The 17,500-nt window shown below is 41.5% G+C and overlaps 2 protein-coding genes across 3 annotated transcripts in view; one reads left to right on the top strand and one right to left on the bottom strand.

Annotated features, from left to right (window-relative positions):
• Positions 1-1,766: 1,766 nt before the first annotated feature.
• smim36 (small integral membrane protein 36) lies at positions 1,767-8,754 on the top strand. Its single transcript, XM_069717560.1, has 2 exons — positions 1,767-2,337; positions 6,589-8,754. Exon 1 carries the CDS (start codon positions 1,895-1,897, stop codon positions 2,222-2,224), a length of 330 nt encoding a protein of 109 aa, XP_069573661.1. The 5' UTR covers positions 1,767-1,894; the 3' UTR covers positions 2,225-2,337; positions 6,589-8,754.
• Positions 8,755-15,578: 6,824 nt separating this feature from the next.
• The window catches only part of hlfb (HLF transcription factor, PAR bZIP family member b), an 8,016-nt gene continuing 6,094 nt past the window's right edge, over positions 15,579-17,500 (bottom strand). Inside the window, exon 4 of one of the 2 annotated variants that reach the window (XM_069717562.1) lies at positions 15,579-16,507. In XM_069717562.1, the coding sequence (XP_069573663.1) occupies positions 16,289-16,507 (219 nt within the window). In that variant the 3' untranslated portion in view covers positions 15,579-16,288. The remainder of the gene's footprint in view (positions 16,508-17,500) is intronic. The other variant, XM_069717563.1, reaches the window with a different exon arrangement.

The following is a 17,500-nucleotide window of genomic DNA, read 5'->3' as shown; positions in this document are numbered from 1 at the left end:
AGACACTTCTGGATCAGAACCATTTGACAGACCTGAAAGTTACGAACTCTCTTATATCCAGTTTGTGGCGTAAACATGGAAACTGTCAAAGATCAGGATGAAGGATTACAGTGAGAAACTGAGCCTTTAGAAATAGACAAAATCCAATCCTTAATCCGAGTTCAACAAATAAAGCTTTCAACGTCAGTGTTTCTAACTTTGGTCGGCACCGATGGATTCTTGTGTTTTCTTAAGTTTTATGAAAAAAACTGAATTTTTTGGGGTCTAAAAGACTTTGAATCTGCCGTGTCCAACCGATCAGCTTTATTGGTCTGCAGGGAGGCAGCAGAGTTTAACATCAGACCGTGTTAACGTGTCTGTTTCTTGGCGTCTTCATCTCACCACCAGCAGCTTGTTTGGGTTTCTCTCTCTAAAGTCTCAAAATCCGCTTTCCTCTATTTTTCCTGCTCTGTTATTTTTACCCGCCTTGTTTTCAACATCTGCTGTCGAGGACGGTCGTCGAGGTGTCCTCGGTTCGACAGTTATTTCCTGATTCTGTTATTTTACAACATATTTCTGAGGCGGCTGGATTTCCTCTGCAGGTTTCAGGGTTTTATTTAGAGTTCGCTCTGAATCCAACCTGCTGCACTTTTCACTCTGAACCTGTTCAACTGCATCCCGTTTTCAGTGACACTGAACCTGTTCAACTGTTTCTGATCCATGTGGGTTCTGGTCCCGGTCCATATGGGTTCTGGTCCCGGTCTCGGTCCATGTGGGTTCTGGTCCCGGTCCCGGTCCATATGGGTTCTGGTCCCAGTCTCGGTCCATGTGGGTTCTGGTCCCGGTCCATATGGGTTCTGGTCCCGGTCTCGGTCCCGGTCCATGTGGGTTCTGGTCCCGGTCCCGGTCCATGTGGGTTCTGGTGTATTTATATATTTTAGCTGATTTTACTTCTTGGTATTTCAATTTTAGTAGTTTATTTGAATTTGCTTTTATTAATTCTATTAAGTCTATTTTACCCATTTAATAAATATTTTGTTTCTTTTTGTTTAATTGAATTTCATTGGTATATTTGACTCTTAATTTGTACATTTTAGTTAGTTTTACTGGTTGTTGCGCAACAGATCGTGAGGGACCACAAGGGTCAAAGGTCAAGGTACCTTTTTATGACGACTGTATTGATGCTACATGCTACATGCTACAGTACGTACTGACAGTAAAAAGAAAAGGATGCGATTCAGTTTCAGTAGATTTCTAACGACACACTAAGTATTGGCAGAGTGAGAAGCTGCTCTGCCTGCAAGGCTCAACTGAGGGCAAAAAAAAAGAAAAGTGGGAATTATGGGATGTACTAACACGCTAAGAGCCGTGCTCTCAGAGTTGCATGTTTTGACCGCAGGCTGTTCCGTGACCTTTTTCTGCTTTTAATGTAATTTAATTTCAGCTGTAAAAAAAAAAAAAGAAATCTGTCAGAGTGACATAATAAAGCAGTTGTTTAATACATATTAAATCCCCCCAGCCCCTCCCTCCATGGCAGGCTGACAGGTGTGCGCCGCTCCTCCATTTCGCCACGTATGAATTTGTGTAGTTGCTGAAATCAAAATGGCGGCTTAAGTTATTAAAACTGAGCAGCTTTAATCATTGGCTGCTGAAATTGAATGTCGGAGGAGCAGCGAGGAGGATTAACGTCCTTTAGAGCACAAAAGCTTCATTTGCAGCCGGCCGGCTGGCGCCGCCTCCCTCACAGCTGATCCCTCGTTTCATCATCCCACGCCGTCTTTTCGCTCGTTCTCTCTTCGGCCAGCTGTCCGTCCTTCGCGTCCCGCCGCCGCGCTCTTTTCTTTTTCCTGCTCTCTGCTTCCTGTTCCGTCTGATTCCCCGTCCGGGCCCCCGGGGCGAGATATGAAGCGGCGCCATGGGTTTTATGGAGTTCTACCTGGAGATTGACCCCGTCACCCTCAACCTCATCATCCTGGTGGCGAGCTATGTCATCCTGCTGCTGGTCTTCCTCATCTCCTGCATCCTGTACGACTGCCGCGGCAAAGACCCGACGAAGGAGTACGCGCCCGACGCCGCGCCGGCGCCGCCCAGCCAGTCGCCCATCCGCCTGGTGGTCATGCAGAACTCGCCCGCCTCGTCCCGCTACGAGCCCAACAACACGGCGGGCCACGGCGAGCCGCCGACGCCGGACCTGAGCCGGGACCGAGGGGAGAGGGAGCGGGAGAAGAGGAGCACTCTGGTCTGAGGAGGAGGAGGATGAGGAGGAGGAGGAGGAGGAGGAAGGACGCTGCTGCTGTTTCACTTTTTATTCCTCGTTTGTGATCGGTGACGTTGAAGCTGCCGAGGAGTCAGCAGGAGGTAAGAAGGACCGAAGGAACCCGGACGACTTCTAACTTTCACAAACACTTCATCTAGAAAACATCAGTGAACATCGATCACAGCTTCCAGTCACACAAACAACACAAAATCACCTCCAGTTTACCGGCACCAAGAAAAACTCAAAATCTTCACGACTCCGAAGCTAAAAAACAAACGATTCGATGAATAACTGAACGTTTGTTACTTTTACAGGAGATAGATAGAAATCGGTAACACTTCCTGGACAAATGGTTTCCGTCCACCTACGAATCGTCTCTCCTCATAACAGACGAAACTAAAACTAAACCTTCTTGGTGCTGTGACGCTGTTGTGTAACCGTAGCAACCGTCGTGATTATAAACTAAATGTTTTTTATTTTATTTAAGGGTTTTACGTGATGGCCTCTGATCTCAAACTATAGCTGCAGTGTGGTCACTTATATCGATAAACCGATTAATTTATAAAATGATAAACCGGTCGGTAAACGTCTCCATGGTAACGGTCCAACCAAGAGTCCAACGATTAAAAGATAGGAAACTTCTATGTTGTTTACGACTGTAAAAAGGCGTCAGATCCTTGATTCAGAGTTGATGAGACAATCGATCGTGGGGACTTCTGGTAGGAGAAGATTTTAAAAGGTTGAACCGACACATCTGGTCGTCATAGCAACACTCAGACTCCTGTCGTAGCACCAGAACCTGAAGGTGTCACTCAAAATTAAACTCTGAGGGACTTAAACCTTAAATGCTCGCTGGGAGTCATCGCCCAATAAAAAAAAGATTTTCACATCTGTTCAATCACGTCTGACGTCAACATGGGGCTCATCGCGTTCACGCAGAGGACACGAACACGTTGCCGTGCCAACGCTCTGCTCCGTACACTCCCGCCGTTAATCCGTCGCGCATTAGCAAATGCATGGAAATCAATTATTACAGATAAGTGTGACATGAATCGAGGCCATCGCCACGACGACCGGGTCGCAGCAGCCCCCTTCGGTTTAATCAGATTAACAGCAGATCACAACCTGATTAATTAGTTTGAGGACGGCAGATCTGTCGACGCCACATCAACAACATATTTACACAAAATCTAATTTAACTCCGGAAAATGTTTCTGTTTCAGAGAACATTGAATAAAATATCAGCTGTAGAAAGCGATGCTCTTTGATTTCTAAGATATAACATTAAAACACAACGTCTTCACTCACTGGACCAGTTTTAAAGGGTTCTGAACATGTAAATTTAGAAGTATAAAAACCTCTTTAAAATATGTATATATTTAATATTTACTCATGAATTATTTCAGGGAGCTGCTTAACGTGGATCTACATTTGAGATACTTGGTTGTTATTCACAAAAGAAAGATAAATATATTGAGAAATTAAACAGAACCAGATTAATGTAGATTAAAGTGTTTAAATGTAAACAAACAACTTCTCATTGTGATCATTTTTAACGTCTGAACGTGCACATTTAGTCGATGAACTGATCGGTAGGAAATAACTAGAAAGTATTTTAACAGTTGAGAAATGAATTTATAAATGAAATGACTGATTAAATTGAGTTCTTTTTCTGAGATGTTTTTCAGTATTTTAAAGTTGCACCTTTTGAGGTGATGGCGTTCAGACGGATCTCCGTCTGCACACATGTGGAAACACTCAAACGAAGGTCGCCTGTTCTTTGGCTGCCTTCAACAGCTGCTTCTCTTCCGCCCACATTGAAGAACTCTGCTGGAGGATAATTACTTTCCCTGGAGGAACATCATGAAGGAAATATGGCTGAAATATAAATCATTGAAATCCTGTGAGTAACCGACCGTAGAGAAAGACGTGAAACAAGTGAAACATTCGGTCCCACAAACAGACGGACTGAAGGTGGACGTCGTTAATCCCGCCGGATTAATTCAAACTCAGCGTTGGAGCCAAAGAAAACTTTCCAGGCTTAATAACAACAGATTTAAGAAGTAGAAAAAAACACAAAAGAAAACGTTAATCGACTTCCAGCTCCGGAAGTTTCTCATAAGACCTTCAGGCAATTACTGGATGCATCCAACCATAAACAGATGGTGGCGCTATTTTAAGCAATATTAGACTTTAAGTGTTTTAACGTCGTTATTTTCTTCACCAATAATGATGTCAAAGCACACCGTCGATTATACAAGTTAGCAACTAAATAAAATACTTTTGTTGGTGTAATCTCCGTTTCCATGGCAACACACGGGGTATGACTAACAACTGGAAAACAATCAGTTGCGTCAGCAGACTCGTATGTACGTATGTAATGTTTAGTAGTCCAGGAAGTAGTCTGACCCTTAGCAACCACCTAGCAACAGAGAGGATTTCTAGTCTCCAACTGAATAAATACAGAACATAGAAACACTAAACTGATCAGCTAGTTCAGTCTGGTTGGAACAAAGATATCTGATGAACAAAGATATCTGATGAACAAAGATATCTGATAAACAAAGATATCTGATGAACAAAGATATCTGATGAACTAAGATATCTGATGAACAAAGATATCTGATGAACAAAGATATGTGATGAACAAAGATATCTGATGAACAAAGATATCTGATGAACAAAGATATTTGATCAACAAAGATATCTGTTTTTAAGCAGAAATGATTCAAACGTTTTTATTCAAAGTAATTGCGATCAACTAGAATAATCATGATCATGCAATTACGTAATGTCTGTGACTAAGTGTTGGTTCCTAATAGCACGGGGCCTTTCGGAGGTCCGGTAGATTCCTGAAGAACAAGAGTTGGTTCGGATTGTGAGATTTGTTGGTAAAGAAGCTTCTTAAATATTCACACAAATGGACGAAAGGAAAACATTTTCACGATCGGTCTTTAGTCTGAATTTTCTGCTTCTTCCACAAACCGTTGTTTCAGTTTATGAAACGTACGAACTGCATGAAGCTCCATAAAACAGATTAAAGAGCCAGACATCAGCAGCACCAGACCTCCCCCCATAAACCGAGCACCCCGAGGGGCCCGACTCTAAGCCCTCTTTACTGCTGCATGAAGCTCAGAAGCAGCCTTTAAATCCCCCCCCCCCCCCCGGAGATGACAACATAAACCCTCTCTGGACAAGGAAATAATGAATGGGAGGTTGGATGCGTGATGTCGCTCATCCCTCTGACGTATGCTGGCCAGCAGGACGACCCTTCGCTGGCCGACGGTTCAACAGATGCTGCCGTTACCACAGATCTGTTGTTTTGTTGGAGGGTGTTAAAAGAGGCTGATGGAGAAACTCAGCTGATGTTTGTTTGGAGGGAAATCCTCCAACTAAGGCGCCACATGACGGAGGAAACGTCCTCTGTTGATGTCGTACTGATGAAGACTGATGTCTGCAGGAGTTTATGTTGAGTTTTGGAGAAGATTAGAAATATTTAATTTCAAATGAAGTAAACTCAACGTATAATTTGTAGTTTTCTAACAGCTGTCGCTTTATGAGATGCAGAATTCAACAAGAATGTTTTCCTGAAATTTTTGGGTTAAATTCATGTTAAAAGTTGAGCTTCAGACTTCATTCTTGACCAAAAACCTTTTTCTACATGAATTTGAGGAGCTTTCATTGTATCAGTCGATCTACGTTCTGACCAATCAGCAACCAGCAGTGATGTCATCAACCAGCAGTGATGTCATCGTTGGTTTGTGAACGTTATGAATCCTCCAGTTCAGATTCTGTCCGTCACCATCTTGCTAGTTCGGAGCGGTTTGGAGCAGGAAGTGACCATATTTGGACGAGCTGGGGGAGGAGCCAGCGGTGGATCTGACCGATCTGATCGGAAACCTGACGATACTACGTCCCGCCCACCGATAGCTGTAACCTGACTGCACCGCAGGCCTGTCAATCAAACAGACACGCCCCCAAAAACAGGTCTTCTTGAATCTTCTTTTCTAATGAATGAGGGATTATTTTCAGATGGACCTCCAGAAAACTAAGAAGAAGGAGTGACTTTAGCTAACAACACCGAGATAACTGATGGACACTTTTTTTGCAGCTTCAGAGTCTCATCGATGGTCCTGATCTTTGGGTCGTGACTGAACGAAGGATATCAAGCGTCTGAAATGAGTTTCCTCTGCAGCGCGACGCTCCCTCACGTCAGCGTCCTTTAAACAGACTCACACAGATTTCTGTTTAAATAATTAACCGGTAAAAACAAATGTAATTGGTTTGTAAAGTTGGGGAAGAGCAGAGGAACCAAACTTAATCTACAGCAGTGACTTGTTCTGTGTTTCCAGGTCTCGGCTTCACCTGCACGTCCCAGAATCCCCTTCACCTCCCACCACCAGCCAATCACACCACAGAGCGCCGAGGACCCGACGACGTCCAATCCATCTCAACCAATCAACTGAAGGACGTCTCTCCTCTGGGACGCCGAGGACACCGGACGAGGTGGTGTTTCATACTGAAAAACAATTCATGACTCTAATGTAAAAAAAGGAGGCTTGTCGTCAGTAACCACGAACATCTCTTCCAAAACGAGGTTGTGGAGGTGAAACGAGCTCTTCGATGGCATCGGCACTTCGTACGTTACGTGACGTGAGGAGGGAACGTAGAGACGGGAAGCATCGAGAGTCCAGCCGACCCACAAACAGCACGAGGGACGATTACACGGAAAAATACCAAAACACGCCATTAAATGTTTGAATTTCATTATCTATTATAACGACGTAGTTCACGTTCGCTCGATCGCGTTTTAGAGTCTGCTACTAAATCAGAGTTTTTCCTGGTCAATGTTACAACTTGTAAACATCGTTGTGGTAAAACGATATGAAGTGGGCGTGGCCGATTCAGTCGTATAACATTCAATGTGTAATTAAGGGAAAAATGTAAATGTAATTTTTTGGGCTGATACGAAGTCAGAGGTTGATTGTTTCACAGATGTCCACCGTCTTCCTGCAACGATAACGTTTAATTATTAAGTATTTACCGGATCCTGAACTGCTCCGTTCTCTGGCTGGGCTGAAATACTGGAAGTGACCAGCAGAGGTCTGATCGCGGTTTTCACGTCCGTGTCGGCGGACAGCTGCGGACTCAAAACGGCGGACTTGCTGCTATATGTACAATAATCGTGGGTATTCGCACACAGATGTGCAAACGATGACGACTTCCTGCCAGACGAGGACGTGAAAAGCAGCACGACGAACATACGAAGAACGAAATGAGTCAAAAATAAACCACGTCTCTTCATTTCTGTGAAAACAGAAGATCTGTGGTTTTAAGATGCCGTTTTTTCTTTTTCAAGCTGTGCTGTTAAATATCTGAAGACTTCTAGTAGGAGGAGCCAGTTTTCAGCGGAAATCTCACAGCGTCCCAGATTTTAAGAGGAAAAATATTCCTCAATTTGATTCAGACGCTTTAAGTAATAACGCTAAAAGATGAACGTCAAGTAAACCGTCAAAACCGTACGAGTAAAGTACGACCGTCATTTAGTGAAAATGGATTTTTCTGTCTGCAGATGTTTTCTTCCTGTTTAGATCACAATAACCTTCAACTATCTTAAAACAACTGAAAATATTATAATTATGAAATCACAGTAATAACTTGGTTAATCTGGTTCCAGTTTAATACATATGTGCAGGTATTTGTATGAACTGCTGGACTGGAGCGTCGCTGAGTACCGACATCACGTCTTTGAAACGTGAAATTAAAAATAAGTTTATATCAATCTATTTCATTTTATTTGGGGCTATAAATTCAAATTAAATGGAACCATGGCTTTTTAATGAGTCAGTATTTTTTGATTAACTGGCTTAATAACAATAACTAAAATAATAATAAAAAAATCCACCGAATATTCAAATTTAAACTTTCTTATATTGAACAAAACAAAAACAAAGAGTTTCTGTTTTAGAAGAACTCCAAAGAAAATTCTTTAAATTGTGTTTAGCTGGTAAATAACCCCCCGAGGTGTCCAGGTGTCGTCTGACGTCCACGTGGAAGCTAACCGGACAGAATCAGGCGAGTCAGCGCTTCGAGGTTGGAACGCTCAACGAGTCTGTTTTCTGTCCGACTGACGTGTTCGTGGGAATAAAGAACGCGTCAATAAAGAGCGCTGAACGCTTCAACTAATATTTTCATTTTCGTAAAGTCAAATTTTTGTAGCACTTAAGAGTGTTAAAGTAAAAAAACTAAATGCACACAAACTGAGTGAACTTATGTCAAATCTCTTCAGATGTGTTTTGCTGCCGTAAATCTTTTTTCATTTTTCCAACCATCTTCTGGTGATTTTCATGTTTTCAACTCATCAGCAGGATTAAAACTGCGTTTTTTTCTACAGGGGTGAAATGTCTGTCAAGTTATTCTGAATTTCTAAATGTATCAGGTGATGTGTGCATAAATAACCTTTGTTGATATAACGATGTACTATTCTGGCAAAGAGGATGATTTTACTGAAATGTATCAGAAACTTCTCAGTTCATTAAAGTTTCTCCGCATACGTGCAGAAATAAATGTTCATTAAAACGAGCGTTTTATTTCCATCTGAACCCGTTTCACTTCTCGACGATGTCGGATGAACGAACTCAACTCCGATTCCGTTTCCATAATTTTCCTCCAAATACGTTTGTGAATTTACAAGCATTCGTGGTTTTATCGACTTCTTGCAAAAGTGTTTCCTGTTTTCAGGCATTTTTGAGTCGCTGCAGTTTAACTTGTTTTCTTTGGTTATAAATGTCATAAAATTACAAGTGATTGTCGCTGTGCTTCAGCCGGAGGTTTGGGGGTCTAATCCTACTAAAAACATTCTCTTTAATCTGACTGACAACTGTTGAGGAAATCACCTCAGCGGATATGTACAAAAAATAGCAAACTGGCTTAATCCCTCTTCTTTTCCTGAAATGACAAAATCCTCCCGACGAGCCGACTCAGCTCGTCGTCTCCGGCGGCGCCCGACGGATGATCCGACGCCGAGTCTTTAGAGGACTCGTGCCTCCGAGGCCCTCCGGGACAAATCCTCTTACATAAAAAGAACGAAATGAATGAATAAAACAGCCAGCTGAGCCGTCCACCGGTAGCAGCAGCGCATCCATAATATGAATTGCACAATTATCCGCTGCCCTCCCTGTTCCATGTTAGTGGATTATACAGCGGCTGTATTAGGAGCGTATTATGTGTCCGTCCTCCCGCCGCTGCTGTTTTGTCGGCGGGAGGTTGCGTAAGCGGCAGGTCGTCACCAGGCTGAGATGTTGTCGTGTCGGAGCTCAGAGGGACGACGAGTCGCCGCACGCCGAGCCGGAGGCCGACCCGAAAACCCAACCGTGACAAAACACTCGGGACGCCGAGACTCCATCGCCGCCGTCGTTCTTCCCCTTAATGCCGAGTCAACAAATCCCAAAACATCGCAACTCATTTTAATCTTTGAACAAAAATACAGAAAATAGAGTTTTGGTGTCCAAGAATCTGTGTTCCTTTGAATGCAGCACGTTTTTCTTTCAATAACATCGTTCCAATAATCTCGTGACACGATGTAAACATGAAAGTTGAAATGCTAAAGTTCAGTCTTGACTTTCAATTCATCTTTTCAATGACAGTTTGTGAAATTCAAAACAAAACTAGCGGCGTCACATCTGGACGAACATTGTCTCTTTTTTTCACCTATTCGTTCCTGATAATCTTTATTTGGAGTCTGTGCAGCCAAATAAACTCAAATAAAACGTCGGACGGTGAATGCAGGAAGCCGTTGAAGAGATTTTAGCAACAGCTTCAAAATTGTAAGTTCAGATGCAAACAAAACCTTTTAAAAACTGACGTCAACAACAGTTGTTGTTGTTGTTGTTGTTGTTGTTGTGTACACTGGGATTAAAGTAATACTCTGATCAGACCTCATGTTGGATGCTTGAAGTCATTATTTATTAATCTATTTTCCCGATGATTGTCGGTAGTCTTGCACATGCTCAGTAGGTCCCTCACCGAGGAGGCGTTCCAATGACTGAAACCATTTTGGCGTCACGGTCCGGTTCTCCTTTAAAGGATCATTCCGCTTTATTTAAGCCAATAATGACATTAAAACACATCTTCCACTGTAATTTACTGATCATACAACAAGTTACCAACTAAATAAAATATATAATCTAAATGTGTTCATATTGTGGAGCAATTCACTCTAAATATGAAACCTTTTGTTACTGTGATCTCCGTTTCCATGGCAACACGTGGGGTATGACTAATAACTGGAAAACAATCAGTCGTCAAGACTCTTATGTAACGTATGTAATGTTTCCTACTCCAGGAAGTAGTCTGACCCTTAGCAACCACCTAGCAACAGAGAGGATTTCTAGTCTCCAACTGAATAAATACAGAACATAGAAACACTAAACTGATCAGCTGGTTCAATCTGGTTGGAACAAAGATATCTGATGAACAAAGATATCTGATGAACAAAGATATCTGATGAAAAAAGATATCTGATGAACAAAGATATCTGATGAACTAAGATATCTGATGAACAAAGATATCTGATGAAAAAAGATACCTGATGAACAAAGATATCTGATGAACAAAGATATCTGATGAACAAAGATATCTGATGAAAAAAGATATCTGATGAACAAAGATATCTGATGAACAAAGATATCTGATAAACAAAGATATCTGATGAACAAAGATATCTGATGAACAAAGATATCTGATGAACAAAAATATCTGATGAACTAAGATATCTGATGAACTAAGATATCTGATGATGAAAGATATCTGGTGAACAAAGATATCTGATGAACAAAGATATCTGATGAACAAAGATATCTGATGAACTAAGATATCTGATAAACAAAGATATCTGATGATCAAAGATATCTGATGAACTAAGATATCTGATGAACAAAAATATCTGATGAACTAAGATATCTGATGAACAAAGATATCTGATGAACTAAGATATCTGATGAACAAAAATATCTGATGAACTAAGATATCTGATGAACTAAATATCTGATATCTGATGATGAAAGATATCAAAAAGATATCTGATGAACTAAGATATCTGATGAACAAAGATATCTGATGATCAAAGATATCTGATGAACAAAAATAAGATATCTGATGAACAAAGATATCTGATATCTGATGAACAAACAAAGATATCTGATGAACAAAGATATCTGAAACAAAGATATCTGATGATATCTGATGAACAAAGATAAACAAAGATCTGATGATCAAAGATATCTGAAAGATATCTGATGAACAAAGATATCTGATGAACAAAGATATCTGATGATCAAAGATATCTGATGAACATGAACTAAGATATCTGATGAACAAAGATATCTGATGAACAAAGATATGAACAAAGATATCATGTTCTCATGTGTTTTTAACATTTTAGCTCCGCGTCATGTGTTCAAACCAAACCGGTCCAGCTAGCCTCCTCTAGGACTGTAAGTGCGTGACTATCCGTGGTGTTACGGTACCGGTGCTCAGAGCGACCAAAAAGGACCAAAAGAGACCCGACTTCACCAAATGGGTCATTTAATAGAACTATAACAAGTAGAAACTGGTGTGATGTCATGATGATTTGTTCCAGATGTTCAGTTGACCAATCAGATCTATGGGGCGGAGCTACTGGTTGGATAATCTTCACTAATGTACCATTAAACCTCCTAAAAGCTGTAGTACAGAACAACATGTTCACCTGTAAACCACATGCTCTGCTTATCGCTCCTCTTAATGCTGCAAAACTGTTTTAGCCATTTAACATAAATCTTCATACTGTACTGAACACATTTAGAATTTTGTGAAACCATTATTCCATTTGTGAAAATTTTAAAAGAGACATTTCACTGCTTCTTTCACAGTGTGACCACATAAATCCACAGATTTAATCTGGGATCATTTCACATCAAAAGCACCAACTTTATGCACTAATTACTGTTTTTTAGACCGTGGAGGTCAAACTCAGCCCCTAAATCTGTTTGAACTTTCCTGCACTAGAAAAGCTTGATTCCCTTTGACTCTCACTTTGCTTCCTGTGGGATGTTCTTTTATTTTGAAACTGTTTCGTGTCACTTGTTTAAATGGTTTCTGCTATTTGTTTCTGCTGCAGGATGTTTAACAGCTGTGATGTGTTTGTCTGGAGGCTACTTACCGGGTGATGTTTTGTTCGGATGTAGTTTCAGTCCGACTCCACCGGAGGACGCTGAGTTTACATTAAAATAACAAACTGGATTTACAGGATGAAAAGTATCCGTCCATCAGCTGCTGAGGGTCCAACGAGGACAATCAGAGACAGGATGAAGGACAGGTGTGCAGAGTGGGACATGGTCAGGCCACGCTCTGAGGACATCTGCTGGAGAGACGAGGAACAACAGGACAACTTCTCCAGATTTTTATTTGGATTCTAGATATTATTTATTCGTATTTATTTTCTTGGTGGAGTTTGTTGGAGGAATTCTAGGTTTGAGCTTCAAATCAGACATGAAGGAAGTTTTTATTGTGATCAAACTCTGTCTGACACTTAAAATTATTTCTGATTAAATGCTATTGTTTGATTTTGTTTGATTTTTGTGTGATTGTGATCTGTTTGAAATAAACTTGAATGACTTCTTGTCATCACTCCTCATCATCCTCTTCATCATCCAGCTGCCGTGCTGCCCCCTGGTGGTCAGCAGCAGACTGACAAATATATATTAATTATGAGTTCTTATTTTGAAATGTGATGCATTTTGTGATGTAACCAGAAGTATGTGGACACCTGAAGTTCACCTGAAGGTCTCCTTATTTTTTAAACTGCATTAAAAAACAAAACACAAATCAGCTTCTCTGCATCTTTTTTAAAGTCCCAAATAGACAAAGTCTGAAGAATATAAAAAGTTTTGGTCACATTTTTTTCTATCATGTTAAAAATAAAAATAAAACCGGAGTCAAAGATATACGTAAACATGCACAACATGACCAGAAATATGTGGACAGCAGGACATGTCTGACAGGTGATTGATTATTAACGTGTTTAATGATGTTGTTTTTTGGCTTTGGGCAAGAAATTCAACTTTAAAGGAAAAATGGAATAAAAATGTGGAATAAAATGTATTAAAATTGTAATGCTGTGTGTCTATTTTGCTATGATCGAATATAAAACTTCATATTTCACTGTAAGTCTCATTTAATCCCAACAGTCTTCAGAGCGTCCCTGAAGAAAGTCTTGATATCTTTAAAATCAGCCTTTTTAGTTCGGCCTTTAATTGAAAGGCTTTTTTAGTTTTATTTATTTGATTAATTCATTCTGTTATTTACCTTCATGTCCTTCGCCTCAGGTGTTTCCTCGTTCAGTCGTCTTCTTCGCTGCTTCTGACCAGAAAACAGACTCAGACCGGATTTGAGCTTATTTTTTATTTCATATCATTTCAATCATGAGGAACATAATCAAGGACAAATACGGGAAAAAGATCTGATGACAGAATCACACGGAGAGAAGTGAAGAGGAGACGAAGAGAAACCACAGCAAAGGAACAATAACTAAAATAAGAAGTGCTTGATGTTGTGATTACATTCGTCTGAGCTGCATCTACACGGAGGAGCAAAAACCCAAAGTGGACCAGCGGAGGTGGAACCTGGACGGGTGAGACGGAGGGTCGGACGCTTTGAGGTATTTCAGCTGCACAGGGAGGAGATGATGGGAGGAACCCCGCGGGGTCCCGTAATGCCCGTGGACGGCCCCGACTGCTCGGGCACGCCGTGTTAGTCCAATACTTCTCAATATATTTGTCTTTATAGACGTCTATGAAACCTTTTTTCCAAAATACACAGGAAATATCTACGTAGGAAAACAGACTGTACAAAAAACAAGAACTCTGTACAAACATTAAAACCTATCAAATATCAATATATCCTTTATATACTGTCATCTTTTGGTCGGTAGTAAAGAGTACTAAAGTGATTCCACAGTATAAGACATCGCTCCGGTTCAAATATACATTCATGTCTCACTCGGCCACCGGGGGGCGTCGTTGAGCTACACAGAAAAAAAAATAAAGCTGTGAAGAAGCTTCTGTTGCACCGAAGGAGTCCGAAAGAAACCGCGACAGTCCGAGATTATAAAAACCCTGTTTTTCTAAACATTCAAAACAAAAGCCGTCAGTGTTTTTTTTTCTCTTTCAACAGTTTAACAAAAAGAAGTCAATCATCAGCATCAGTTAAAGAAAAATCACGTCTTTTTTGGACTCTTCTTTTTCTGGAAAAAAAAAACCTAACAAAAATAACAACAAAAAATCAACCAACAAGCGAATCAGAACTCTTCACACATTGTTCGGGTTTCGTGATTTCTTGTTGGCTAGTTGTTGAAAATCTGTAACTGTGAAGCTAACCGCTAACAGGCTACAGCTCTCGCTTCTTTACGTTGTTTTTTTTAGCTCGTTTTAACAGCGAGTTACTGAAGAGAGTCCGGCTAGCCAGCTAGCTAACTGCTGACTACGAATCAGCATGCAGGTTAGCATCTTGTTCGTTGTACATGCAGATATTCAGTTTAGCATTAATTGTCAGTTAGCAAGCTAACTGAAAAGCTGTTTTAAGTGAGTCTTGTTTACCGTGTTCACGAGATGAGTCCGTATGAACGGCGCCCCCTCCTGGTGTTCTCGTGAAGTTCACGAGTCGTGACGTGTTTGCTGACGTTTTTAAAAATGACGGAGGAAAAGTTTAAGTTTTTGTTTGATGGTAAGTTAACCCTTTGAAGGTACGTTTTCTATTAAAACAAAATGCTGAGTGACCACCAGGGGGCACCAAAACCCAAACGGAAAGTCTTTGGGTTCCTCTGTTAAAGTATTTAAAGAAACACTCACTTCTGTTTCAGTAAATCTGGGGATTGTCACAAAAGATTTTGGGGCAATTTTAACAAATTTTATCTAAAAAAGTACCAAATTTTGCAACTGGTATAAAAAAATGAAAAAAAAAAAAAAAAAATTGCATTTCGGGGCACTTAATTGAAATCTGAGAGTGAATCATGATGTTTTCTTTCTAGATTTGGACTCTCCATAAATATCAAACACTGACGAGACGACTGAAGAAAAAAAATAAAAGATTTCAACGATCCTGATAGCAAAAACCCCCAAAAGAAACATAGAGATGCTGATTGACCAATCAGAGAGCGGCAGGAGGCAGCACACATTCATATACAGAGTCAACAGGGGGAGGGGCAAAGGGAGGTATGTCCATGTGAGGTGCACTGGGATCACACCTGCAGGGGGCGGAGTCTGTGGCAGAGATGGAGGCATCGGGAGTTCTGAAGTGCCATGACCAAACACTGGGAGGAGCAGGAGGGGTCAGAGGTCAGAGGTCGGGCCAGTGTTTGTGGGGTCCGGCTGAAGAAGAGGTGGGACGTCCTCACAGGTGTTTGTGTGTGTTTTTGTGTGTGTGTGTATTTTTGTGTGTATGTGCGATAAGACAGGGCTCGAAAAAAGGCTGCTGTTGCCACGGAAACGGACGTTAAAACAGGAAGCCGGGAGATATTAAAGAGAAGAAAAAAAAAAACTCCCAGGAAAGAAAATCTGCAGGTTTCTCTTTTTGTCAACAAATCACGCAAAGTAACTGAGTACATTTACTGAAGTACTCTATTGAAGTACTCTACTGAAGTACCCTATTGAAGTACTCTATTGAAGTACTCTATTGAAGTACTCTACTGAAGTACTCTATTGAAGTACTCTATTGAAGTACTCTACTGAAGTACCCTATTGAAGTACTCTATTGAAGTACTCTACTGAAGTACTCTATTGAAGTACTCTATTGAAGTACCCTATTGAAGTACCCTATTGAAGTACTCTATTGAAGTACTCTACTGAAGTACTCGAGTATTTCCATGTTCTGCCAATTTCTGCTCTGAGGTGAGTGAACACCTGTTGGAGCCTCAGAGAGACGACCAGGTGGTTTGTTGACAAGAAGAAAGGTCGTCCGTGTGAGGTGGGCGGAGCCTCGCTGTACATACATCCATATATGAGCGTGTGTGTGTCCTCACAGCGGGCCGTGCCGCGCCTCGTACTTGGCGATGACGTTCTTGGTGCGTCCGAGCTCCTTCCTCAGGTCGGCCACTTCCTGCCGCATCGCCGAGTTCTCCTTCTCCAGGAAGCCGGCCCGGATGGCGATCTGGTTCTCCTTCAGCCGCCGCGCGTCCCGCGAACGCTTCGCCGCCATGTTGTTCTTCCTGCGCCGGGCCCAGTATTTGTCGTCCTGCTCGAGGGAGGAGAGGAAAAGGAGTAGGAGGAGGAAGAGGAGGAGGAGGAAGAGGATTACTTCACAGAAAGACGTAGATAATGAGAGGAAACCTCTATTTAGTGGTTTTCCAACAGTTTATATCTCGGACGTAAATAAATCGTCTGAAGTTTACCGAAGTGTGACCTTCGGGTTTTATAGCGCCCCGGGTTTTGCCTCACAGGCAGCAATGAAACACGCCTCAGAAACTGTTTATCCAACCATCTATTTACTCAGGATGACATCACCGCGGCCTCCGGCACCACTGTTGGGAACCTCAGAGTTATTTGAACCTTCTTTGACCTTCATAGCATCACCAGAACCAGGAACCTCCCGCCGCCTCGGAGCGACGCTGAGAATCTAGTCCACGCGTTTCAAAGACAAGAAAGGCCCTTCAGTTTTTTGGTGATTGTTTTGATCAAAAATGTTATATTTTGCAACTTTTTAAAAAACTAACGTAATTTGTGGAGTTTTAAGTTCGTTTTTACAGTAAAATTTTTAATAAATTTGAGGAAAAAAACGTCCAACTCCTCGTCAATGCAGAACTCCCTCCAGAAAAATCCTGTTTTTACAGTTTCTTCAGTATAAAGTAATTTGATGGTAACTGTTGGAACATCTGAGGGTGCAAAACAAAGAGGAGCTGTTCACGGTCAATTCTGCGTATTTAAGTTTTCAGAATTCATTGTTAATTATCTGTGACTGCACCAAACCTTCTGATGTTCCCGGCAGCTGTACACAGATCCACTGTTTTTTATTTTAGACGAATTAAAAGCCAAATCCTGAGCTGCTGACCTCAGAGCGGAGTGGCCGGGAGGATCACCAGCCTCCATGTTCACTTGTTCACTCTCCTGTAAGCCTCTTAACCGGGAGGACCAATCAGAGAGCGGCGGCCGCTGAGGAGGACAGCGAGCCCACCGCTATCCCAGCATGCCGCGCTGCTTTAAGCCAGGCGGACTGTAATCAGTACTAATGGAT

The sequence above is a fragment of the Brachyistius frenatus genome, unplaced genomic scaffold (assembly GCF_029030835.1).
Source record: "Brachyistius frenatus isolate BFR_SWC_R1_liver_20210118 unplaced genomic scaffold, ASM2903083v1 Contig_177, whole genome shotgun sequence".
Taxonomy (NCBI): domain Eukaryota; kingdom Metazoa; phylum Chordata; class Actinopteri; family Embiotocidae; genus Brachyistius; species Brachyistius frenatus.
Note: the sequence above shows the minus strand (reverse complement) of the source record. Positions and strands in the feature narration are given on the sequence as shown.

Coding starts and splice junctions, on each gene's coding strand:
- smim36 (XM_069717560.1), top strand. CDS start 1,895: ATGGGTTTTATGGAGTTCTACCTGGAGATTGACCCCGTCACCCTCAAC.